Genomic DNA, 27,798 nt, shown 5'->3' with positions numbered 1-27,798 from the left:
TTTTCATTACATTTTAATAGTAAAATCAAAAGATTTAATAATTAAATTGAAATAGAGCCTTTTCAAATATTTTCAAATGCTCCTCTGTGACCTTAGGTCTAATGAATGTCCAAGTTGCAACATGAACATATTAACCATACTAAGAATGATGGGCCTCTTGGTAAGTGCTATGATGTGATTTGTTTAATGCATATGACATCTACACTCTTGTGTGATGAAGGGCATAAGTTGCTAGATGCTCAATAGTGGAGATCAAGCCATCCCAACTCATCTTCAGTTCTCTCCACATAGGAAAAGGCATAAACTAATCTTGCGTAGTCCAAACACAAGATTTTAGGGTATTCAAGAACCATTGTATGAAAACTCTCCCTTAGCTATCATAGTTGTTATGTCCACTTCACTTTTCCCCTAAGAGCCTATGAAAGAGACTCCATAAAGGAATCTACTACAACCCACTTAAAATATAAACGCCCTATGTTTTACATATATTTTATAAAAACAAGTCACAATGACCTAGTTCCAATTAACAAAATCATATCGCTTTCTAGGGCAAAAAAATATCTAACAAACTCCCACTTGTCATAAAGCCAATTATTACACCTATATGGATTACCAATTACCATAGTAATGTGAAGAAATTGCAATAATTTCAAATTCCTTTTTCTATTTATTGACAACATTTACATTTGACCTTTGATTCCCTTTTTTGGCGGCGATAAAATCAAAATGGCATTTTCCATTACTTTGGTATCAAATCATAAAATCCGTACACCATGTCACTGTTTGGATTCGAGATTTCTATGAAAATTTGCAATGATTACAAATTCCTTTACCTGTCTTCTGAAGACATCTGCATTTGATCGACGATTTCAGTGTTTAGTTCGGTAGTGGTAAAATCATTCCTTTACATTACTGTAGTAATTGGTAATCCAAACATGGCCTAGATTCTACATGCAATTCCAAGTTATAAACATGTCCGGAAAAAGTTTTGCGAGCGGCGGTTGGTAAGAGGGACTGCAAGATTATCAGTAGAGGCAATCTTTAAAACTCCTATCTCTTCATTCTTCACATATTCATGAAATGATTGGTAAGAAGATCTGCAAGATTACAATGGTTGACAGTTAAAATATCGTGGATCAATGATTTAAAAAAAATAAAAAAAAATTAAGATACTTAAATCACATGAAAACATTCTTGCAACAATAGATGAAACCTTTGAGACAATCGGTTGTTGCTTTGTGTTACAGAGATGGTCAATTCAACGATACAAAAGTATATCAAAGCACCACACAAAGACAAGCCAAATATGAGCTCAAGCATTCATCCATGCACACAAACATTATACTTGCATGTATTCAAGCATTGATAAGTACATATCAATCCATTCCTGCATGATACTTCCATACATTTATAATACATTCATCCATATATGCATAAGTAATTATGGAATAAAATAATTATTTATTAACAGTAGACAAATTATTTTATTTTTTGTAATTTTTAAAACTTTGAAAATAATTATTATTAAAAATGCAACACAAAGGTCATTGGCATCCACTCATAAATTTAAAAAAACAAAACAAAACAAAACTTTCATGCAACATTATCATTATTTTTTAAAAGTTTACTATGAAAGCCCTAATATTAAAATAAAGAGGCTAGGGGAGAAGGGCTAGAATATATTAAAATAAAGAGGCTAGGGGAGCGAGAGGCTATTCCAGCTCTCTCTCTCTCTCTCTCTCTCTCTCTCTCTCATACTTTCATGGTATTCAAAATCGATTACGTAACGGCCATAACAGAAACAATCATAACATTTATGCATTACAGGGTTGAAACAACCATTATAGAAAAAAGGGGCCATAAAGGCCCTGTAATGGTCCTATAACAGTTTTTTCAAAAAAATGAAAAAGGGTCGTAATGGCCGATACAAGGGCTGTTACAACCTGTATCATAATAGTAATGGTGGTGGCCGTTATGGCCATCGTTACCGTTTTGGAACACCTTGCATATTTTCACTCTCAATCTTACTCAAGAACATGGTATCAAAGCATGATCGATCCAATACCTTTCCTCTCTCTCTCTCTCTCTCTCTCTCTCTCTCTCTCTCTCTCTCTCTCTCTCTCTTCATTTTCTTCTTTATTTTTATAAGGTGAAATTCTAAATCATTTGGGAGCTAGTTTACACAAATAATCTTTTGTCTTTGTTTAACCACCACATGGTGGGTTGTGTAGTTGTGTCTCGTAAGTTTACTATAGGCCCACTTACACATACAATCAATCGTGATGGTTCAAAATAGGCTATCATGCATCATGTCTATGACCAGATTTGAAGATCAAGCGTGTATATAGAAGTCGTCTATGATCAAATTTGAAGATCGAATGTAATGTGAAGTTGTGAATGAACGTGAACATATTCATTATTAACCAATTCGTACATATGTGATGGCGATTATTGATTTACACTATCTAGAACCAAGTGTTGGGTAGGTTTAACTTCAAGTTCCTCATGTGTTTGGTTTCTTCTCTCCCCTAAATATTGATGTCAGGAGTGATGCCAATAATAGCCTCCTATCTCCATTTGAGTTGATGAATCTTCAAATTACATCGACCAAACTAAAAGGTGTGAATTATTACAACAAGCCACATTGGTGGAAGTGTTTCTCACAGGATATATATGTATATACCTAAGCCTGTTAAAAGTTCAAAAGCTAGCAGAAAATGCTTGTATTAGAGTGTTGTTGAATAACATGGAATTGAGTATTAATGCAAGCATTATCTTTTTCTAAACAGCAAAAAAACGTGTGGCATAATTTGAAAGGAATTTATTCAAATAAGAAGAATTAACACGAATGCATGAGTTGCTTCGGGAGATCTTTGCGTTACAACAAGGAGATGAGTGCATGTGGATATTATTTGGCATTGCAAAGTATGTGAGAAGAATTGAACATATATCAACCATCGTCAATTGATTATGAGACAATGAGAAGGCAAAAAGCAATTTCATATTGCCAAATTCCTCTATAGTCTTCGCCTTGAGTTTGAGCCTATGTAAGCTCAAATTTTGAAGGTAGAGAAATTCCGTCCCCTATTAAGACGTTTGCTCGTGTTCAACTTGCAATTAATATAAATACGGAGTCCATATTCATCTAATCGTTCGACATTTGTTTCTTTATCTAGTAGGGGAGAGAGGAAGTGGTGGTAGCCGTGGTGGTGTTAGAGATTCAGAGGGTGGTCATGGTGTAGGTAAAAATACTTAGGGAGGTTGTGGTACAAATTTTGGTGGTAGTTGCGTTCGTGATTGTGGTAATATGCCGTCAATGTTTTCAAATCACATAGAATCGCATAAGCGACCAATAAGGCTACAATCTTTCTTTCTTTTTTGAAAAATTTAAAAATAAAAAAGGAAAAAAATTCTAAAAAGTAAAGAAAAACTGTCTGATTGCTACAAGTGATTGGATTGGATTTCTTTTACCAATTTCATTGTTTTTTTTTAAAATTTAAAAAAACCTATTTCAATGTAGTTTGACTATTAGACCATCTAAAGTTATATTACATATAACAAAACAAATATAAACAATTAACAAGTTACACTCTGTGTGTGTGTGAGAGAGAGAGAGAGAGAGAGAGAGCACGAGAAAGTATGCCGTTGCATACTCTGTATGTGATGGCATAATCACATAAACAATCACATAAACAATCACATAAGCCACAACATACTTATGGCATACAAAAGTATGCAATGTATGCCATCGCATACTCCCCAAATGGCATATGGCATCATGGCATGTGCAATACAGATGGTCCAAACTGGATATGCGATCGCATATGACAACAATGTTTGTAGTGTTCTCATTGTGGTCTTTCTACCCACACTGTCAATACATATTTGATCTTACTCATAGGCCAACTTGGGTAAATCAGGTTTTATCTTTTGATGATAGTTCTAGGAGCTATGTCTCCAAGCCTATCTCATCCATTTTGAATTAAGTATCGCAGGTGATATAGTTACATTGTCTAAGGATGAGCATGCCAAATTGCTAAAAGATTATTCCACCCACACATCTGCCTCCAATGTTACATTTGTACAATTAGGTAAGATGCATCTTGCTTCCTATGAAAGTGTTCCTAAAGTTTCTAATTTTGAAGCTTTAGACCATATGACTAGTAAGCAATGTTTTATCTCAATTAGATAAGTCCACTCCTATTTCTTCTATAAAATTAGCTAATGACATTACAACACATATTTTTGAGTTGGGTACTTCTAGTCCTACTCCATCACTTTCAATGTCATCAGTGGAATATATTCATAAATTTCTCCTTTAAGTTTCTTATCAGTGAGCTAACCTAATCCCTGAACTATTCTGCTATACTTTGTCCTTCCTATTATAAATTTCAAGATCTAAAGACAGAGAGGATGATTGGTGGAGGACACGAAGTGAATGGTCTTTACTATCTCGACAGTGAAATAAATGGAGTTGCTTTGTGGGTACATATCTCACCTCATTAGTGACACTTGTGTGGAACCCATTATTGCTAAGTCACAGTACCAAAATAAGATTGTTTAAACAATCCTAACCTTTAATCTGTGGACACTTGTTCGTTGAAATAGGACCATTGGATATTTTTCATTCTTATTATCCAATAAATGTTTACCAATTTCATTGTTGAACAAGGAGATAAACCTAATTTTTATTATGAGATATAATTTGAATAATTTAATTTTAATCACTTGCACACGATGTTTGCAATTTAAAAAATAATTAATTTGATGTGTTTTCATCCATGTCTTTTATGATTTATAAATTATATAAATTGATTTTGAATATAGTTGCATCACTTCTATAAGACAATGCATAGGTTAGGACCCTATACAAAGGAAACTTATTATGTGCACTTTTTTTGTGACATTTAGATTTCTAAGTGGGTAATGGTGTCCTTTTTAACATCCCCTAAAGTTTCATTAAAAAATTCAACCAATTTCTCAATATTTCCCAAAATTAGCAAAACATTCAACAATAAATCCGATATTTCCCATGCGATACCCGATATGTTTCTGTATCCCAAGGGTGCCATACATTCGACAATACCATTACTAATTGCCTTGGCAGACCCTTGGTATTACACCGTTGGATATAGCAACATATTGGGTATTGCACCCTTGGGATACAAAAACATATTGGGTATCACACCCTTGATACCCAATATTTTTTTGGTGGATGTGTTTCACTAAGGCTTTTGGTCGCACTCATTTCGATAATTTCTGCATCTAGCTGCGCATTCATGATATATATGCTCCAGCTTGAGGGGAAGTGTTGGTGGACAGTGATGATCTTACATGTGGTATCTCATTATTATTAGGTTGAAATGTGTTAGAATAAAATTTAGGCTCATGGCCTTCACTTATATATTAAGTATGAAGGGACATTTCTGTACTTTTGCTTTTATTACGAAAGCCTTAATAATAAAATAGAGAGGCTAAGGGTGTGAGAGGTTATTCCAACTCTCTCTCTCTCTCTCTCTCTCTCTCTCTCTCAAGAACAAAAAGAAAAAAGGGACCCCCACAATTGTACGACACATCTCATATGAAGTGGGGATCCCTTGTTGCACCCCACCACCATTCACTAGAAAGGACTTTTCTTAAAGAAACCCATAAATGGAAAATATTTTTTAAAAAAAATATTTACTGCATCCTATTGACAGATGTCGCTCCTCAATAGGAGGAATCACATAGGCATCAAGCTCTAATATTAATCTAAAGCATGAAACATGGATTGAAAAAAAATCAAGATACATACGGATACAATGATGACTAGATCAAACCACTAAAGAGGCTAAACCAATGGAGCACTCTTATGCTTCATGACCCAAACACCAAGAGAACAAAAGATGATCTTTGCCCCTCATATCAAACCGCTTAGATGGTAACCAGAGGGGGATATTAGCTTTGATCTATAATAAAGGGAAAGTTGTGTTCTCTTCTTTCTCACCTTTTTCTCTCTTTATTTATTTATTTTTATTTCTCTATCACACATACCAAAGGCTTGCAATCATCTCAAAAGAAACCCTAATAGGAGTATTTATAACTTACAAGATAAAGTCATGGTGTGCTAAAACAGTTATGTAATGGCCATTATGTAAAGATAACGATGATAACCATTATGTATTACAAGGCCAAAATGGTAATTAAAAAAAAAGGGCCCCAAATAGCCCTATAGCATGACGTAATTGCCCTATAATGAGGCCAAAACATATTTTCTCAATTAAAAAAAAAGGCTTTGACAACCATTTCAACTGTATCATAATAGTAACAATGGTAGCCATTACAACCACCACTACCGTTATGGAATACCTTGGATGAAACACACACACACACACACACACACACACACACAGAGGGTAGGAATAGTTCCAAAAACAAAGGTAGAGGGGCAAGAATCTTTCCAAAAGAAATGAATTGAAAGTGCAAAGGGAATTCTCTCTCATTGTTATCCAACTCGAGTTCGGATAGTGGCAAACAATAGTTTAGTGGCACAATGAACAAACTATGGGGAATTTAAATTTGTGCTAGCAAAAAATGCCTAAACTAAGTGTGCTTCCATTTTCCCACTTTTTCGACCCCAAATCACAAGTGAGATATGTATTGGAGTGGGATTTGCTTCTAAATGTGCCCTTGTTTAGAGTGGTCATCCTCGTATTTAACACCATCAGTGTTCGAAATATTGGTATCACGTTATGTATCACATCCTTGGGATACAAATATGTATCAGTTATCACATGGGACATATTGTTTGTATCAAGTAATTTATCATACTTTTTAGGAAACATGGGGAAACATTAGGAAACAGGTAATTTACTTTAATTAAAAAAATATATATGTTTTTTCCGAAATTGACAAGGACTTGATAAATCAGTAGATCAACCCTCATACATGCTTGATTTCATGTTTAGAGTGCAACATTGCAAGCAATTTGGGAGAAATTGGAGAAATTTCGGATTTCCCCAAATCAGACCACCATACACTAATTTTAAAAAAGAAACAAAACATGGAGAACGCGAAGAACCAAGGATATCGAAATCAAAGCTCCAACTCCATGATTTTTCATGTAAAATATGAAGAACCAATGGATTTGTAACCATGACATTGATTTAACATAATTTGAATAAAAAAGGGATCAGAAATTGAAAATGCTCATTGGATCGAACATGTGGGATATATTGGCACTACTTGTGCATTTCGTATCGCACTAGTGGGATGCAAGATATATCGTGGGATATATCGGCCAATATCATCGATATTTAAAACATTGAACACCATAGAATTAGCCTGCAATCATTTAAAAAATGAAAATAAGCACAGTTGAAAGAACATACTTGGATATTGGACCAGACCAATTTGGAACATCTGCTTGGAAAGCTTCACCAATCCTAACCCCAGTTGTATATGGCTCTGTGTCTTCCAACATGAATGATATTGGGCAACATTTGCTTTGTGATGTTTTTCTCATGCATCTTTCCTTTGTAGTACTCAGTGATTTACTAGAGGTAATGATCCCTAGTAAAGGTTTTGGATTCTTTTTCAAACAAGGTTTACAATACCATTCATCCGCCGGTATCCTTTTCACTCTAGGGTTGAAGCAGGACAAATGAAATGCTTCTTCGCAAAGGTCGCAAATTAGCATATTCAACGGAATGTCTATACAACAACATATTTTGCAAGATATAGAACCACCGACATCCTTGTCAATGCCCGTGGTGTCTATAGAAGCACAAGGTATGGGAAGATCACATGATTCCTTTTTCAAGTAAGGTTCCCTCAAAACATATGTACCAATGTCAGAAGATGAGCATTCTATGGCATAATCTATTTCAGTCTTTATGAAATCAAAAGCATGTTCCATGTTAGATTTTGATGAAGAGCAGCTATCATTTGCATTGGAGCAATCATCCAAAGCTGATTTTTGGATATCTATGGTGGATGACCTAGTGCACCGTGTCGTGTCTCCAATCGAACAACTATTGGTTGAATTCACAACAGCCTCCAAATTTGGGTCATTCATGTGTGTTATGTGAACATTGTTGGGACTTTGTGGATAGTGCCACTGACAATCTGATGTGTTTCCATTATCCAAAACATCACTTTCCAATACTTCTACAGGCATCAAAAGTGCCTTGACACTATCATGACTGCTGTTAGAAAGAAAGCCACTGCCTCCCTTTGCACCGCATGTTGCTAAATGCACTAACAAATGAGCGATGGAATTCTCAAGCTTCCTCCGTTTGCTTCGTTGCTCAATCATAGGCAGGTTGTGTTTCAACATTGAGGTCTCAGGTTCAATTCTCTAGTTTACCTATATAAAAAAAAAAAGTACATTAATCATGTTTTGGATGTGAAAAGTCACACATCCAACCAAAAAGCATGTCTGCTGTTTTCCATGGTCGGATACAAAAGATCAAGGTGCTCATATAGAACTAGAAGAGAACTTTGGATAAACACTTCACCTATTATGATATGAGGCTGAGTTTCCTGTTTGGAACGAACATGGAACTTCCCTGTTTGTACTTAAACAGTACATTTTGGGCCATCGTTGGTTTATCCAAGGCATTGATCTGATAGCCCCATCATGGATGGACCATGCCAAAAAAATATATTTAATTAGTCATCTGACCCTTTCCATGGTTGGTATGTAAGTAAATGGTTAAGAAGAAAAAGCACCCAATAGTCCACACTCAAAGGAGAAAAGACAAGATTCGATGGTTAGGATCTTCTAAGTCGAGAGAATTATTTGGGCATGTTCCATGGGGCCATTGAATTAATGGCTTGAATAAATCAATCATGGGTCCCACACATACAAACTTGGTGCACAGGAGGGAAGTTCCCTGTTTGTTCCAAACAGGAAACTCAAACTTTTGAATTTTTTTAGAGAATTTAGTTTGCAGTATTCTGCCGTCAAACATGCATTTATCAAAAGAAGTGTCTTACACAATGTACAAAAGAACCGTCTTTGAAGCTTCTTAAATGGAGTAACCTGGACCATTGAAAGGAACAAGGTTAACATAAAGGAAGAACAGTAAATGAAAAAGGAGGAAATGAAAAGCAGGACGTCCTTATATCTACACAACTAAACATGCACGCTTGTGCACACATACAAAAAAAGATGTGAAATTGTAGTTTGCCAATGAACCCACATAACCAATCCATATAATAAGGAAGTTTAAAAAATAAATAAATTCTAGATATGAAACCTGTCAAGCAAGTCAAAACTGTAAATACATTTGAAACTTCATGCTGAAATGACTATTTGGAACTGTTATGGCCCGTTTGGATGTACTTGTGGAAAAAAGGGGCTTCCAAAGTAAGGGGTTTCAAGCCTACTTCAGTCGACTAAGCACAAACCAATCAGATTGTTTTTGTCGAGTCATCATTTTAGTGCCTATTTTGTTGAGCAGAAGAGTGAAACGGGATTTGCGAAGTGAATCCAAACACACATCAGAAAACCCATTTTGGCCCAGAAGTGGAATACATATCAAACGCCCTTTTGGAGGGGTTCGTCCAAACAGGCCCTTATGACCTAGGTGGATTTTGTGCCCCGTTATTCAAGATGGTTTCTTTTGTCGGCCCTTAGACAAATTCGTACATCCCAAAGTAGGTTGTTTGGATTCATTGAAAATGTGGGAGAGGAAATAGGGTTTCTTGAGAAAATTCATAAATCTGTCCTTTTGGTTGCAAAGAGTAAGCAATCTGTCAAGGCCCTGAACCTAGTAGTAGATTCCTAGTGAAATCATGCCAGAGACTGTTATTCTTGGCTATGATTGTGGCTTTTATGTGGATAGTACCAGAAGCAAGATTTTGATAGAAGATAGATTGGTTAAAGAAAAAGCAATAACATTTGATGGTTTTTTTCCAACTTCATTGTAACCTAGAAGAAAGATCTTTGCACATCCTTTGAAATGCCCTTGAATAAATGAATAGCACTTTTCTCTTCATTTTTTTAGGGACCGTTTGGATTTGTGGAAAGTGTGGGAAAGAATATAGTGGTTTTCCTAGAAACCTTGTTTCCAATTGATCATGAGAAAGAAAAAACTATTTCTCATATTTATTTATCAACAACATTTTCTCGAGAAAATCAAGCTCTACTTCCAAATCATACGTTTGGCAAAATAAAATTCTCTTGACAAACTCTTTTGGTCACAACTTCAACTCAAAGTGTTTATGAGATAGTGTGGGCCCCACTTTAAGATGAGGCCCCTTATTGTTGCTGTCGACACGCATAAGAAGCTTCAGCCAATCCAAAACTCAGGTAGGCCACACATGTGATCGATGATCGGATTAGCCTAACTTTGGCAATCTCCATCGGACAAGTGCAATCGAGTGAATGTTGTACACCTACCATCATGGGCCTAGTCCTCATCGTTGAATGGCACACACGTTAGCAATCCAGGGCATTCATCCGGTAGTGTCCATTGTGATCATGGACCAAAAAATAATGTTGATCTGCTGATCCGGTGGCAAATCACAACAGTATGAAAAGGATGAATGGTTGCGATCGTGGACTAAAAAATAATATCTGGCGGCATATCACACCCACATGTGAAAGATGGAAAGTTAGAAAAATGTCCAAGGGTCCAAAATTCAACATTCACGTGTGCGTCACTTGATGGGTGTAACTTGCTTTTTTGTTTTTGGTACTTCTAGTTGCCACTACCTAATGAATGGCCCAGATCGTTGGCTGGCATGCATGCCACCTAAGATCCCAAGCCCACGTTCTATAGACCATATCAAATTACTAATTGTCCATTTTTTTCATATATGTGAGTCCACCTATGACAATAAACCTGAGGAATTTTTGGGCTAAGGAATATGCACCAGATGGACACTACATGGACATCCTGGATCCCACAGGTGCCACATTGGCACAGGTGGTAACTTTTGCCAGACACTTGGAAGTGGGACATTTGGAATTAACAGTTAATATGCCAACATAGTCTGGAAGCATTTCTCTGAGGGGAACCTGATGAACAAGTTAGATGGAACATAGTGGGCTCCACACACAAACCTATGTCCATCCTGTCCCCAAGTTGTGGATCGGGTTGTTTTTTTTGTCCTAGTGCCTAACATTTAGCTGATGCATGGAGTGGATTTGACATAGAGAACATGGTGGGCCCCATGTGGAACTTAGTTAACAAAAGTTATCCCGCCCCTTACCTATGTTAGATAAACATGCATTTTCAGAAAAAGGAAAAAAAGAAACGTGACTTCAAATGCAAGTTTTTTGACACTCTAGTAGAAGATAGCGCCTGATGTGCAGGAACTTAGAAGCTGTACATGTGGCATTCGTTAACTCAAATTAAGCCGGCTAGACTGTGGAAGCCATTGCCTCTTAAGTCACAATGCAAAAGTCGGATTGGTTGAAAAATCCTAACCTCTAATTCGTAGACACTTGTTTATTGGAATTTGGAATAGATTTCCACCAATCTATTAGACCGATGATCCAATAAGGGTAGTTCATAATACATCTAAACCGGAACCAATCATTTGAACAGTTTATTTTGAATGATTGTATTCCACATGTACAAATCCTAAGTTCCTATGTATCATCTACCACCCTTTGTCGTAGTATGAAAACCTTTTTTCACTTGGCAAAAGTTTGGCCAACGAGAAAATGTGGAAAGAAAACATCCTTTCTAAGGGGCTAGTTGAGAAATAGAAGGCCAATTTTGACAGAAAAATTGCTGCATGGGTTTTCCCACCCTTTCCTACAGTTATAGCATCTACAAAGAGCGAAAACAGGGTTCTCCAGAAACCCTGTTTCTTTTCCCACCATTTCACCAAATCTAAAGAGCCCCTTGGTATTTTTGTTTATATCATTACTTGAATTCATTAGCTAATAATGGGGATTATTTGCAGTGTTTCTAATGTTAAATGAAAGAATGAGATGCCTGTGGTGCATCCTACATCAATGATGGTCAAGACTTCGGGCTTGGGTATTGGCCAAAGCAATAGAATATGTCTAGACCTTAGTTGCAGGAGCCTTCTAACTAGGTGGTGCTCCCCACTTCGAACCACACTTCAGACTCACACTCCTGCTTTCAAGCCTTTTATACTTGACAGCATTTTGAAGCAAGCATTTCCCCAATCCCAGATCTGAATATGTTGCCACTTTGCTGAACTTTTATTGCAACTATAGGCTAGCTAGGCCTGGGCCAAGTAAAATCAATATTTCGATTCAAAATCCAGGCCTCAACCAGCATCAGACCCGCCCATTGCCAGACCTAAGTCTACTCCCTGGTGAAAGCTAGGCCCTTTTTTTTTTCGAATGGCTAGCGTACGAGCTAATGGGGCTGAATTCCATAATTAGTCATTTTAATTCACTTAAACTAGAAAAAAGCAATCCAAATTTACACAAAAAAATGGGGAAGGAAACACCCTTCATCTAGATGAAGAAACTACCTCCAGAATCGATAAATCTCACCAATGTGTCAGACAATACTCTCAGAAAATTTCTACAAGAGCATAACCAATAGCACCAACAAAGAGCCTCTTTCTCAATGTACATAAACCCTATGAAAACATAGTAAAAACCCTACTCAATCTTAGCCCTTAATTCATGCTCAATGTGTACTTTTGATCTCTAATTTCCTAAACAAAATAGAACTACAATCTCCCCATTTGGCTGGCACTAGAATTTCAAAAGATCTTCTAAATCTTTCAAGAATATTAATCAGATTTGACTAAATAAGAATCCTTAAACTAGGTTAGTTTTGCTAATCAAGTTAACCAACCACAATGAGGAAACTTACTAATTCTAGAAAACCCAATAACTTTAGGAACTTTTAATTTAATGAACTTGTAAAAGTTGGAAAGTTTTAAAATAAGAATATCTTAAGGTCCTCCATATGCTCACTTCTCTAGCCTAAGAATAAGACTTTTAGTGGGAGTGGTTCCCTACGATTACATCAAAGTCCAAAAAAATATCTTCAGAAGCATGTACCTAGTCAGTGAATCAATCATAACTTGCTAAATCGCTGTCCAATTCACACAACCTCAAGGCTATTGAAACAGTAATTTGTTAGTTTGTCAAGCAGGACCAATTAAGAGCCCATTTGGAAGCACCCTCAAAATGCCTGTTTGAGGATGGAACCATTGTTTCAAACCAGAACGCAGGTTTTATTGTGTGTTTGGATGCAGTTTGCAATCACTGTTTTAACACCACACGATGAAATAGGGACTAAAACACCAACTTGCCAAAAACCTATCCAATTGGTATTTGACGAGAAGAACAAGTGCTACTGAGGAATGCTAAGGCAACTCAAGTGAAGAGTGATTGATGAGATGAATCATTCGCATGTGCCAACATGCACATCCATTGGGGAATCAATATTGTGCAAACGATAGGCATAGGCCCCACCACGAAGACCACCCTTCTTGAAAATACGGTTGATATGCTCACTAGGTGGGCCACACCTATATGCTGAATCAAACTGTTGGTTGTCCATTTATTCCAACGATGTGTTCTACATAACGAGATGACCAGTGCGATTGTTGTTCCAAGTGATCTTAATGGTGAGGCGCACATTTTGCATAGTACCAATGTCCTCTAGAACATGGCTTAAAGACTAAGTTGTATCACGTTAGGGACATAAGCAAGACCACGATTGGTGATCCAAGCCATTGAAATGATGGGCCCGAATTGGATAGACCACAATTGGATAGACTGGAAGACCCTAGTCATCCGATCTTCACTATTTCCATATTTGAGTGTAGATGGTTGTCAAACATCTATTTGGAGCCATCAAAGGAGTATTGGGTTATCTGCATCCAAACAAGTACACCTGCAAATTGCTGTCTAACCCAAAAAATATTGGTCAAAACTCCTATTTGGGCTGAACACCTTTGACTAAAATTACACGTCCAAACACATGCTAAGGCCCCGTTTGTTAAATCTGAAGTCTAAAGACCGAATCTGAAATCTGAAGCCTGAATCTGAGATCTAAAGCCTGATTCTGAAATCTGAAGTAAAAAAAACTCGTTTGATAATTATGGCTGAAGTCTAAAAATTAAGTACTGAATCTGAAACAAAATGTTTGTTAACAAAGATCTTAAATGTCTGAAATATGCTAATTTGACACATTTGTCCCTATCTCTAGTTTGGAAATGTTTTACATTATAAAGAAATTATTTTTTATTAAATGAAAATAAAATCATTATATTTAATTCAAATAAACTAAAATACTTAATAAAAAACTAAAATATCATCATAAGGCCCTCAATTCCTCTTAGCAGGAAGATTGTCACTATGTGTTGTATAGGATTGAACACCAGTAGAAACAAAACCTTCAAATAAGGCCCACCTTATATTTATACGCTATCCAAACCGTTTATAAGGTCATTCCCAATTGGATGAAGTGAAAACATATTGATCCAAAACTTTCATGGCCTATTTAAGTTTATTTTCGATCCAATATGTTCATAAGGTCACAAATACCTATATGAAGAGGATAAATAAATAAAATCATATTGATCCAAAACTTTTTGGGCCATAAAAGTTTTGGATCAAGCGCCCCCAAAAAGTTTTAGATCAAGCTGATCTTTGTTTTTTCCATTCATCTAGGTCTATATCAACAGATTGGATGTCAAATAAACAGTACATTGAGCCTTAGGAGAATTTTAATGGTGGATATCCAATCACTATTGTTTTCCTAGGGTATGGTCCACCTGAGATTTATATCCCTCTCATTTTTGGTATCAAGCCCTAAAATGATCTTTAAAAATGGATGAATGGAATGGATGAGACACATACATCATGGTGGCGCATAAAGAAGTTTCACAGGTTAAAAGTTGATTTTGTATTGTGCAAACAATGTAAAGAGAAAAAATTGTCGTAGTAACTTCAAAAGGGGTAATTTCGGAAGCAAATTTTTTCATTTAATGAAGAATTCACTGAGCGCATTCTGCATTCACCATTAAGCCAAACTCCTATCATGGAAAGAATTCAGTGAAAAACCACTTAGCGCTTTCGTTCTTCCGCATTAACGATGCATTAACAAACACCACTAAACACGGAATATTTTCCCAATTCCGCGTTAAGTGCAAAAATTCAGCATTAACAAACAGGCCCTAAGTGTCATTCAAATGTCTTTTGGTACTTTGAAATTGGAGATCTTTAAGTAACAAAAATCCACTCAATCCAATCCCTTTCTTATAAGTGAACCTGATGAGATCACACAAGGACCCAAGTTCGAGGTTCCAAATATCAATCTCAACGAGTGTGTTCGCAACCTAAAATTGATACAATACAGGGGAGACAAATTTTGTAGGGATATAAAAGGGGGCGGGTGGGGGGGGTGGTGGGGGTGGGGTTTGAATGTGAAATAAATTAGATCCATCATTTTTTGAGCTTTTGACATGCATCCAATGGTATTAGACCATTCTTTGGTATAAAAAAATAAAAAATAAAAAAAATAAAAAAATAGTTTGTCAACCTGACTTGTTGAAAGTTAAGTTGTCTTTGACTTCTAGATCTAGTGTTAAAGCATATGGGAAATTAAATTTTTCGGTTGATCATTTGTTGACACCAGAAAAATCACTTTTCCTAGTTGCGTGTAAGGGTCAAGGCTAGTATGAAGGAGTTAGCACACTTGACCGAGAGTTGAAGTGGGACTAATGCTATAAAAGGAAGTTTAAACCAAATGGTCTCCAATAAAGTAGTTTACAGCTCATCGGAAAGCTTATCTGATTACCTTCCGAATGAGCCCAAGATTAATCTAAGGTGTAACGAGGGAGATCTAGTCCATTTACCAAAACCATGCCTAATTGGCTTCGCAAGCAGAGTGGGTCATGCCACCTAGGACTTCAGCCCTATTTTCAACAAGTCAGATGGTCTCCAAATAAGATGATTATAGACCCATCTGCAAACTTGTAGAATCGTCTTTCCAAAGATCCCAAGATTGTCCTGATCCGACTTATAATGAAGAAATTACAAGCGTTTTAGTAGGACTGCATGGTGCTACCAGATTGTGAGCAAAAGATGATGGGAAGCAAAGGGGAAACATGCGCTTCCATGCATGCTTTGCAACACATGCATCTCATTCTCATGCACCCAATGTACTCTACAACATTGCATTCCATCACCATGCAACAGTAATGTGTTGCTCTCCATCACCATGCAGCAATAATGTGTCATCTCTCCTTACAAAAAAACAATATTTACTGGCCACATGTCAACATCTGCCATACATCAGATGTCATGTCCTCATATATCATCCAAGTGGGCCACGTCCCGTATGCACCTCATCAACTGTTCATCAAGTGGACCATCAGTCCACATTCCCTTTTAACCATCCATCAAATGGCCACCTTACCAGAAGTCCATCAAAGGGTATGGCAGCTATTCACCAAAACCAATTCCCATCTTCAAAACCAATAGTTGTCGCATCTCCTCAACACTTGTCATCTCTCATGTCTCACACAACACTTGTCATCTTTCATGAGCTTCACTCAAGACTTGTTGCTACTCTCACTGATCATCAAGTGGGCCATGTTATCATCCATCATGAATGTTGTTGTCCATCCTCCATCATGCAATACATGTCCATGCCTACATCATGCACAATTGCATCATTTAATGGTCATATCATCAACTAGTAGTTGTGCTATCATTTGAAGGGCACCTCATTGTAAGGTGGGTCGCACTATCATGAAATGAGCACCATTCATCAAGGGTTGCTGCTCAATCCGACCATCCATTATGTACATCCCTTGCATTCATTCATCAAGAGAGGCATGTGTGTCCCTCATGCATGGTCCTGAATGGCGGCATTGGCCGCCATATCGGCCCCACGAAAAAATGATACGATATGGCGTCGTGTATCGAAATCGGGGTCGTATCAGCCTGTGTCAATCAGAATTTTTTTAAGCAAAAAAATATGAAAAAATATCAGAAAAATAGGAAAAAATGAGATATTCACGAATCTATCATTTATTTTTATTTTTTGTTTTTGTTTTAACCATGTATTCAATGGTGTGTCATACCATTCTTTAATGAGAATGTTGTCTATTGATTTGACTTATTGAAGGTCAACTAAATGGGCCTTAATTGAACACAAATTAAACATGATTTGGTAAACAATGGCCCATTACAAAAGAAGATGAAAATATAAAAAAGAAAGTGAAAGTTTACCCTTCTTTTTGAATTTTCCCATAATGGTCCACTTCGCTTTGATTTGTCAAATCTCATTCAAATCATTTGTTTTGATCCCTAAATAGGTCTAAATCTAGCCTAAAATGAGTTTTAAGGTTTTTCCATGGTTTAAATGAAAAGTAATAGAGGAGACGTGAGTGAATTTTTGAAAATAATAATAATAAATCAAATTTGGAGTTTTATGGGTGTATCAACCTGTACCGGCCGTATCAGCTATATTGACCCTGTATCGGCATCGATACGGGCTGATACAAACCAACCAATTCTGATATGGCCCCATATCACGTACATATCGAGCCGATATGGATACAATATGCCCGTATCGGCCGATACGATACCGATTTTCAGAACCATGCCCTCATGTGACTTCCACTAGGCACGTCATTCATGCATCCAGCCGCACTAGGCACATCCCTCATGCATTCCATGAATGCACCTCAAAACACGTCTCACAATGTCTCCAATAGCTCACAACACCCAATATCTCACTACATCTTCAATATTCGATCTCATGCATGCATTTTATCTCATGCATCAACATGTAAATACCTTCTCTATGCCGTGACTCCAGTGCATTGCTCATGCAGTGTGCTCTATGGGTTGTATCCCTACGCCTTTTGTGGAAGGCATATTATGGAGGCTCTCCAAGGTCTCTATTTACAACAAACTTGCTGGTGTACTGTCCAATTAAGAGGAAGGAATGCCAAGCTACCCTTCATGAAGCCGATTAGACAACCCAACAAGTTATAACGCTTTCAAAAGAGCACCATACACTACTATGATCATTTGGCAAAGCTCCATGTCCATGGGCAATGTTTATCATTTAATTTCAGCTAGTGCTTGCTCACATGTGACCAAAGCTCTTTATAATGTCTCCTATGAGTGCCAAATCACCATATGGTGCACTCTCTCCATTGTGACATTTGCGATGTCTCAAACACAATATTAACAATGCCGAACATTGTCCAGTTTATCCATCTCATTCCATAGCAACCCATAGTTGCTCACCCTCTATTATGTAATGATGTGTTCTCCTTCAATTATGACATTCATACTATACACTAAAGTAGTAACACTTAATCTCATTATTTTGTATGAGAAGGTGGGTAACTAAGGGCATAGGGGTCAACTACGAGATTGGCTTGCTCGCATAATGCACTAGTTAGATGAAATTAGGCACCAATAGGTAAATTAATCCTGGAGCTTAGTCCAACCCAACACTTCAAGAATGTGGTCGCTCGCCCATGCCACAAAGTAAACATTACTATTCATAATTCATATGTCAAGTCTACAATGTGCAGGTTCCGCCTAAAGTGCATGATTACTAGCTCAGCAACTCCTAACCTAATCACGTAAACATTACTAGTCATTACTCATGAGTGCTGCCTTGATAACTCCTAACACGGCTCCATAGCTCCATACAAGCCATGGCGTCATTAAGAGATAGAGATCTTGCCTAAAGTGCGCGAGTGTTAACTCAACAACTCCTAACCTCGTCTACCACTGTGAATGTCATTTAACTCCAAGAGTCTCATCCCCAGTCACCCGAAAGCTACCCATGGTATAATAATTTTCCGCTAATAGGCACCAACACATATGATATATATATATATATATATATATATATATATATATATATATATATATATATATATATATATATATATATATATATATATCATGGTTGCATTAGCTCATCTTCTACATTACTATAGAAGATGGTTGCACCTCATCGTGCTTCCTCATCCTGAACATGTCTTTTACTCATATGTCAGTGGTGGTCAATTCTTGTGCAAGTGGGGAAGACTAGCTTGCCAATAAGAAAAACATTGTTGATTATCCAAGGCCTAGAAAGATTGATTGCGCATGTATATTTAATGTATGGCTATAAAAGATACATATCATAATGTATACAAAAAATGAACAAATTACATCACTCACTCTCTAGAGTACATGGACTCTTCCATTTCACATGTGAAAGACTCGAAATATAGCACAGTGGGATCTCTACCATCATAACCATTGGGGATAGAATACCACACTCCGACTTACATAAAGAATGTCAAGTTCTCTTGATTCCCATTTGCATGACATGGGTCTAAAATAAGTTTCAACCAATAGAATTTGTCATGGGGTTAGCCACAACATGCCCATCTCTCACCCAATTTCTGACGTAGTGATATCTAATTTCAATATGTTTGGATTTCTTGTGATGTTTTAGATCCTTAGCAAGATCGACAACCAATGTGTCATCCATCTTAATTAGGAGAGGACCTTTAGCAATCGAAACACCCAAAGCTCTTAAGAATCTCATAATCCATTCACCTTCTTAAATTGTTGCATAACATGCAATACATTCAACCTCCATAGTCGACAAAGTAGTCAAAGACTATTTCTTTCTAGACTATGAAATGGCACCGCCATTTAGCATAAACACATAGCCCGAAGTAGATTTGCTTTCATCTTGATCATCTCCCCAAGATGCATTTAAAAAAAAAAACATGCAGCCTTAAATCAATATTGCAATAACACAACATGCACTCCTTAGATCCTCACAGGAAGTGGAAAATCCTTTTGATTACTTGCCAACAAGCAAGGCTTGGATTAGTTTAATATCGACTCACAAGTTCTACAACATAACATATATTTGGCACAATACATAACATAACATACATGAGGTTGCCTATCGCACTGGCATAGGGCACATATGACATAGATTGCTTATCAACATCAGACTAGGGACACATACTTTTATTGACATCAAATTAGGGCACAAATACTTTTATCCGAAAATCCACAAAATCTTCTATAATCTTTGAAACATCCCTTGTGGCCCTTGAATCCACAATCCATTCATTAAAGTTTAAGTCAACTATCAATAATTCTATATAAACAAAACTAAAAGGTGGAGAAAATGTCATTGTTTTACATTCGGGGCAAGTCCTAGCCTAGTGGCCTTATTTTCCACATACAAAAGATAACCGTCACCATGTCCCCTAGGTCTTTTTCTATTATCTCTAATTGGCTGAAAGGGTTTTGTATACATATCACAAGTCCAAGATGGTTGCAAAGGTTTATGGAATGTTGCATTGGTACTAGGGTGGTCATTAATGGTCATGAGAAAGATGTGGATGGAAACGAGGAATAGGAGGTCGATAAGGTAGATTGGATTGATTGGTGGGAGCTTTCTGCCATTTCTACCTACATGAATTCGTGACTCTTTTCTTTGATTGCCCAACCTTCTTTTGGCTCTCAACAATAAAAATGACTGACACCTCTAAACTCAACCTCCTGTTTTAAATGATGGGCCAAGTCTCTAAAAGTTTTGATCGCCTCATTGTGATTCAAAATACCTTTAATATGGGACCATTAATTTGGGAGAAATCAGAATATTGCAATAATTTTTTATTTTCGATTAGAGCATAACCTACATTCATCAATTAGATCATCTTCTATTCCATTTTTCTGATATTGTCCCTAATGGTGCACCCAATCAGCATCCTATATGCATTAAATTCTATTTGCATCATCCTAATCTTGACATCTAATATTTTGGCATACAATTCAACTAGGACATCCCACATTTGCTTGGCAGTCTTATGGACTTCGTGCATAGGGATCAAATCCTTGTCCATGGAAGTCATCAAGATTTTTGTGGCAGTTCTATTATTTTTCTTCCACTTTATATTTTTGTTGAGCGAGGTTTAGATTACCTATGAGAATATCCTCATCCTTTACCTCTAGCTTCTCCCAGACAATTTTTAACATGTACAATATATTTTCTTCATCTAGCAATATTCACTAACAGATCTGAGCCAGCTATCAAAATTATTCTTGTCAAACTTCTCTCTTCTCAAGAGATCAACCACGATGAATTTGGAAGCCATTTCTAATCACTACCTATGAGAGATTGGCATATGATTCAACTAGGGTATCCCACATATGCTTGGCAGTCTTACGGACTATGTGCATGGGATCAAATCCTTTTGCATGGAATTTAGCAAGATTTTTATGAAAGTTCTATTATTTTTCATCCGCTTTTTCATATTTCTGTTAAGTGAGGTTTAGATTGCCTCTTTCACTTTCTATATTTCTTTTGAGCGAGGTTTAGATTACCTATGGGAACATCCTCATCCTTTACCCCTAGTTTCTTCTTGACAATTTTTAACATGTACAATACATTTTCTTCATCTAGCAATATTCTAACAGATCTGCGCCAGCCATCAAAATTATTCCCATCAAACTCATCTCCTCTCAAGAGATCAGCCCAACAAATTTGGAAGCCATTTCTAATCACTACATCAAGTGATAGAGGGCCCTATATAAGTCAATAAAGAAACACATCCAAGATACTAAAATTCAAATAACCATATGCAATCTTTATCAATGGTATAAAAGGTCCAAGCTAGCATCACACAAACTAGTTTACACAAGATAAGTATGATCATTGTCAGTCCGGCCCAAAAGTTCTACTTACCTGATTAGGCATAGCAAAAACAATCAAATTCAAAAGGACAATAAAGGAATCCCTCCATTGGAATAGTTAAGTGATGCACACAATAAACATACCACACATCAAATTTAAAAAGCCATGTAATGAAGTAATGCAATGCCACTACACACATATAAAAAACTAAACAACTACGCAATGTACCAATGTCATACCACCATAAGCAATGCAATTATGCACACGTGTTGCAATCGACACTCATATGCCACATTAACAAAAATACACAATGTACCACAACACGAACAATAAAAGGTGCGTCGACAAGCCACTTCATCATCTTCTAGTCGAAACTGTATCAGATGTCGCTCTAATACCATTGTTGGGTGTGTAGGCGGACAACATGGAATTCATTACTATTTTTCTTGTTATTCTGGACAAAGCAATATGATTACACAACCAATTCGAGGAGCCGAAACACAATACCTGGTGGCCTGCTCAAATCAATCACATGGGGAAAGGCAAAACAATTCATATCCCTGATCCAACAACAAAAGTGGCATACTAATGATGTGGTCCTGCTCAACTTGCCAGTAGACAGGCCCCATAATATATATATATATATATATATATATATATATATATATATATATATATGTATGTATGTACACACACACACACACACACACACACACACACACACACGTTATTGGTTGCTACGCTGTTACTAACCCTATGATTGCTTGCAGGTAATCAGGCAGGGTGCTTGACAAGACATGGGTATTTTGCAGGACTTTAGAAAATGCATCTCTATGAAGCAGCAAGGTTTGTAATAGATCGGATATCGAGATCTGGGCTAGAATCCTCTTCAACTGTTGAGCCACATCATATGACTCGGCTACTTCGGCTCGTCTTGCAAGCAGAGGAATCTCTGGCGCAACGGCAACGAGCTCTCTAAGCTGCGCAGGTTGATAAATGCACCCAAAACGGGTCACATCACTGATAGAGGGGTTAGAGCGAGGCTCTGCTACTAATTGCGCAACCATCAGGTCTTTGGGCCGCATGAGGGTCATCACAGGCCGTGGACTCTTCAAGGTGATGGCTGTGACTACTCGAGTCTCCATAACAGGACCCGTCGATGGCTCATCATTGGTCCCATTGCCTTTGATTTTAGCTGAACCTCTTCTCTTCGGGGCACTACAATGGCTGGGTTGGGCACAATCTATTGAGACAGATCTTCGGAAGAGTGTGTGTGTGTGTATCCACCTCTAGCTTTTGGAAGAACTCCCGAGAAGCTTTGGGAACACCATTAGATTATAGCACCATATTCCACCCTTAGACAGACGGATAAACCAAGAGTGTGAATCAAATCCTCGAAGACATGCTTCTCGCATGTGTTATGGATTTTCAAGAAAGTTGGAGCGATCATTTGCATTTGATAGAGTTTTCTTACAACAATAGCTATCAGTCAAGCATCAACATGGCACCGTTTAAAGGATTGTATGGATGGTTATGTAAGTCTCCCAGTTGTTGGTTGGAGGTAGGAGAATGAGAATTGCTTAAATTTGAAATGGTAGAAGAAGTAGCTAAGAAGATCGTAGTGATACGAGAACGTTTGTGCACTGCCCAAAGCCGCCAAAAGAGCTATGCGGACGCCAAAAGAAGAGACTTAAAATTTGAAGTTGGCAATCACGTGTTCTTAAAGGTGTTGCCAATGAAAGGTGTCATGCAATTCGGAAAGAAGGGGAAATTAGCGCCACATATAGGATCATTCGAAATCCTAGAGAGAATTGGACCTATTGCCTACATACTAGCACTACTCCCACAACTCGCCAATATTCACAATGTTTTCCATGTATCCATGCTTCGTAAAAATGAAAGAGACGCACCTCACATAATAAATTGGTTGTTATTAAAAATCCAAGAAGATGCATCATATATCAATAGACCTATGTGCATCCTAGACAGAAAAGAGCAGGTGTTGCGAACGAAAGTGATACCATTGGTCAAGGTCCAATGGAGTCACCACAATGAAGAAGAAGCCTCATGGGAGCGAGAAGCTGAGATCTGAGAAAAGTATCATGACCTCTTTACCGGCTAAGGTACAATGAATTTCGAGATGAAATTCTATTAAGGAGGACAGAATGTACTATACTAGCAATTTTGAGGATAATTTTTTTCCTAATTATTTAATCATAACTGATCATCAAGTGAGTCATTTAAACCACTTAAACCAAGATCTATGACAATTTGATATAATATAATATATATATATATATATATATATATATATATATAACCTCATCTACTATTTCCTCACCTCAGATGTTAGTGTTGTCACGCAATAGTATGATACGACTATACATGTAGGGTAGTGCGGCTACCCCAAAAGGAATGGTGGCACCTTTCCAAAAGGGGGGTTGGCATGGCTTTTCCCAAAGAGGGTCGGTGCGGCTAATCACAAAGAGTGGGAAGGGTGCAACCACACATAGGGGGAGCGAGAGGGAGGGAGGGATTATATAGGCCCCATACATGGAAAGAAGTTAATTTTTATCTACAACCTAGAGACAAGATCATTCCGAATGCGATTAAGCTCATTGTTGATAGGGACAAAAGTGATTTCATTCATACTTCCCAATCAAACAAATACCGGTATAAATAGAATTATTCTCTAACAACCTTCATAGCTAGGACCATATAGGACTCTTGTATAAGAAATCTCCTAATATAGCTTAGACTCTATCTTGAGGGGTCTCTCAAGAGTGATCATTATTGACAATTACGCAAATCTTGACATGTGGCATTGGGCATCTTAACGCACTCACCCCACACATGTGTAGAGATACACATGTGATAACACAACTCAACACAACACTCTACACAATAAAGTGGGCTAAAAACATGAAAATGGACCACATATGCCCAAATAGTAATCACCTCCAAAATTTATTTCTAAAGACATAAAGCAAAGAACCCAAATCATGATTTCTTGGAAAAATAATCAAATCCCAAAAACCAATCAATCCAACCACAAATAACCCATATTGCAATAATTTAAAAGGGAGAGAGGGAGAGAGATCAAACACCAAATAACCAAACAAGATTTATGCAAATATCATACGAAAATCTAAACAAAGAGTGAATGAATAACACAAAAATTCAAGAAAGCAAGAAATATCACCAAAGAAAAGAGAACCCAAATTTTTAAAAGATAAATAAATAAATAAAAGAAAAAAAGAAAAAGAAGGCGTTTGGATTTACCTAAATTCTGCAGAAGGAAGGAATGGTGGTTTTGGAAGGGGAGGTTTGGGAAAGGGAGAGAATATTTTGGGAAATCTTGAATTTTAAAAGGGGGAGAAGCAAAGAAAGAGGCCCTATCCATGTGTTATTTATAATGAGAGTGATGGAGAGAGATTGTAAAATAGCGTTTGAACTTTCCCGCTTTTCTCGGCACAAAAATCGGTGAAAAAGTTCGGTGGAAAAGGGAGACGGATGGGCTACTCCTCTGCCACCGGCCCGGTGGCTGGTGGTCGGTGTTCTGTGGGCCCCACCATAATGTATGTGTTTCATCCATTCTGTTCATCTATTTTTAAAGATCATTTTAGGCTTGATCCCAAAAATGAGAGGTATATAAATATCAGGTAGACTACACCAAAGGAAAACAATAGTGATTCGATATCCACCATTAAAACCCTTCTAAACCTATTATACTGCTTATTTGACATCCAATCTATTGATTAGGTCATACCGGTACAGATGAAGGGAAAAAACAAAGATCATCTTGATCTAAAACTTTCATCGCCCCCAAAAAGTTTTTAATGATCAATGTTCATTCAACACTGTTTCATGTAATGTGTTCCACTTGAGATTGGGATACTTAACTTTTTGTCTAACACCGTAAAATGATCTAGAAAAATACATGGACAACATGAATGAAAGTCATACATCTGCTGGAGCCCACGTATCACCAACCACCAGCCAGGAGAGTAACCAATCCGTTTCCGCGGAAAGCAGCCGATTGCGTACATCAGCCCGCGTTACAACGTTGGTCATCGTTATCTCATTGTTTCCTGTGATATGGTCCCTTTGAGCTTTCAATGTTTCAATGTCTTGAAATGGGCTAATAAAACATATGAACGGCGTAGATAAGACGCTAGATTATGGTGGGCCCCACTGTGTTTACGAACGTAGGTGGAAAGAGGGGACTTAAACTGAAATTACAAAAATACCCTCTCAAGCGTGCATGAGATCCTCTTGGTCGGTCAAGTGACCCACCTCGTGCTTACCTGTTAAAAACTCAAGCGGCTTAATTTTGGAATGTTAAACGGTTATATCGTTTTAGGTTCCACGCAGTCCATCTAAGACGCCTCCCTTGTTTGGTCTTGATTCCAAAATATACGACGAGTGCGACTTTTTAAAAAAAATAAATATTATACCTAAAACCTCCAAATTCCAAGTATTGTAATTTTTGAAGAAGCCAATTTCCTATGATATCCGTACCGTGAGGGTCGCGTGACAAATTTTCTTTATCCATCTATTTTGTAAGATCACAATAAGATAGGATTCTAAAAGTCAAGCTAATCCAAAATTAACGCTTGGGAAGTTAAGCAAACTCAAATTTAAAATAAGACTACAATAAGATAGATTTCTAAAAGTCAAGCAAACCCAAAATTAACACCCTGGTCCATAGCTCAAGTGGTAGAGTGAGCGAAAGATACCTCATCTTAGCACTGAGGTCTTGGTATGGATCCCTAGTGGGGCTGGCTATCAGTGAAGTGTGAACTGTGAGTTGGGTGTACTAAGTAGCTAACACAAAAAAATAAAAATAAAAAAAAGCAAATCCAAAATTACGCATACTATAAAAATAAAAAAAAAAACCATGGGAATTAAACAGTTGGCCTAACATAAGTTTTGTATCAATATAATATTTTGTGTCTGTAATTTACTTTAGTAATAATGTTATGAACGGTTTAGATGGTGTATAAACATCATGGTCAGATATAAGAAAATTTCAACGGTAGATTTTTTTTATCCCTACTCTTGGTTGGTGTGGCCCACCTAAAATTTGGATATGCTTGATTTTTAGTGTCCTGTTGTAGTCTTTTAAAACAGATGGACAAAGGATTTGTCACAAACATCTCTATATATCGGGCACAGGAGTATTTCCTTGCCCCGTGTAATTTTAGAACAAGATTAAGAAAGTCAGGCAAATCCAAAATTCACATGGGTAAGACTTTTTCGAAATTGAAAATGATATTTATATGCCATCCAAACCAATCATAGGGTTATTACCACTTTGACAAACACTAGCCTCAGATATCATCCTGATACGAAACTTATGTAGTGTGGGGCTTTCAATTACCACCGTTTTGTGAGGTATGGCCCCTATGAGTTTTGGATCCACTCTACTTTTAGATTTGTGTCTATCATGATTCTGCAAAACAGATGAACGGAATGGATTTACCACAGACATATATGTGTGCCCCACAAAGCCCCGAATACAGGAATATACGGGAGTTTGGGTGATAGGCAACTCTTTCACGGAGACGCCCGTGAGATGAACGGATTAGAGAGCATATGCACCTCACAGAACCCTACACAGAATTAATGGTGGATGTTTCCTCCCAGCAATTTTCTGTGGATTATATGATTTTTGGGTTTAATGGTTAAAACAAGGCAACATTTGGATGAATGGTTGGATCTTAAAAAAGTTCTACCTATGTGGCTCTTGGTTTGGGCATGGATTGGTACTAACCCTGGAGGACCTACCTAGAGATGAAAACCGATTAGCTACTCACCTTGCCACTAGCCACTCTATGGGCCCCACCATGATGTATGTGTTTCATCCATGCCGTCCATAAATTCTTCCAATTTATTTTATGGGAGCCCAAAAATGAGGTTGATTCAAATCTCAAGTGGACCGCAGTGTTGATTGAACGCCCACCATTAAAAACTTCTTTGGGGCCACAAAAGTTTTGGATCAAGTTGATATATATATATATTCCCTTCATCCAAGTCTATATGGCTTAATCAACAAGTTAGATGTCAAATAAACATCATAGTGGACCCTTAGGAGGTTTTTAATGGTGGACATTTAATCACTACTATTTTCCTATCACGTGATCCACCTTAGATTTAGACCTATCTAATTTTT

At 37.2% G+C, this 27,798-nt stretch overlaps 1 protein-coding gene across 2 annotated transcripts; it reads right to left on the bottom strand.

Moving 5' to 3' along the window:
* Positions 1 to 433: 433 nt before the first annotated feature.
* On the bottom strand, positions 434 to 25,113 carry LOC131219382 (uncharacterized). Of its 2 annotated transcripts, XM_058214483.1 has the most exons (4): positions 24,906 to 25,112; positions 8,980 to 9,025; positions 7,371 to 8,347; positions 434 to 1,097 (listed from the first exon to the last, which is right to left on the bottom strand). In XM_058214483.1, exons 3-4 carry the CDS (start codon positions 8,315 to 8,317, stop codon positions 965 to 967), a joined length of 1,080 nt encoding a protein of 359 aa, XP_058070466.1. In that variant the 5' UTR covers positions 8,318 to 8,347; positions 8,980 to 9,025; positions 24,906 to 25,112; the 3' UTR covers positions 434 to 964. The 2 variants fall into 2 exon arrangements, with proteins under 2 accessions (XP_058070466.1, XP_058070467.1); XM_058214484.1 differs by lacking the exon at positions 8,980 to 9,025 and having other exon boundaries at positions 24,906 to 25,113.
* Between the last annotated feature and the right edge of the window lie 2,685 nt (positions 25,114 to 27,798).

The sequence above is a fragment of the Magnolia sinica genome, chromosome 11 (genome assembly GCF_029962835.1).
Source record: "Magnolia sinica isolate HGM2019 chromosome 11, MsV1, whole genome shotgun sequence".
NCBI lineage: Eukaryota > Viridiplantae > Streptophyta > Magnoliopsida > Magnoliales > Magnoliaceae > Magnolia > Magnolia sinica.
The sequence above is the reverse complement of the archived record's forward strand: the minus strand, read 5'-3'. Positions and strand labels throughout refer to the sequence as shown.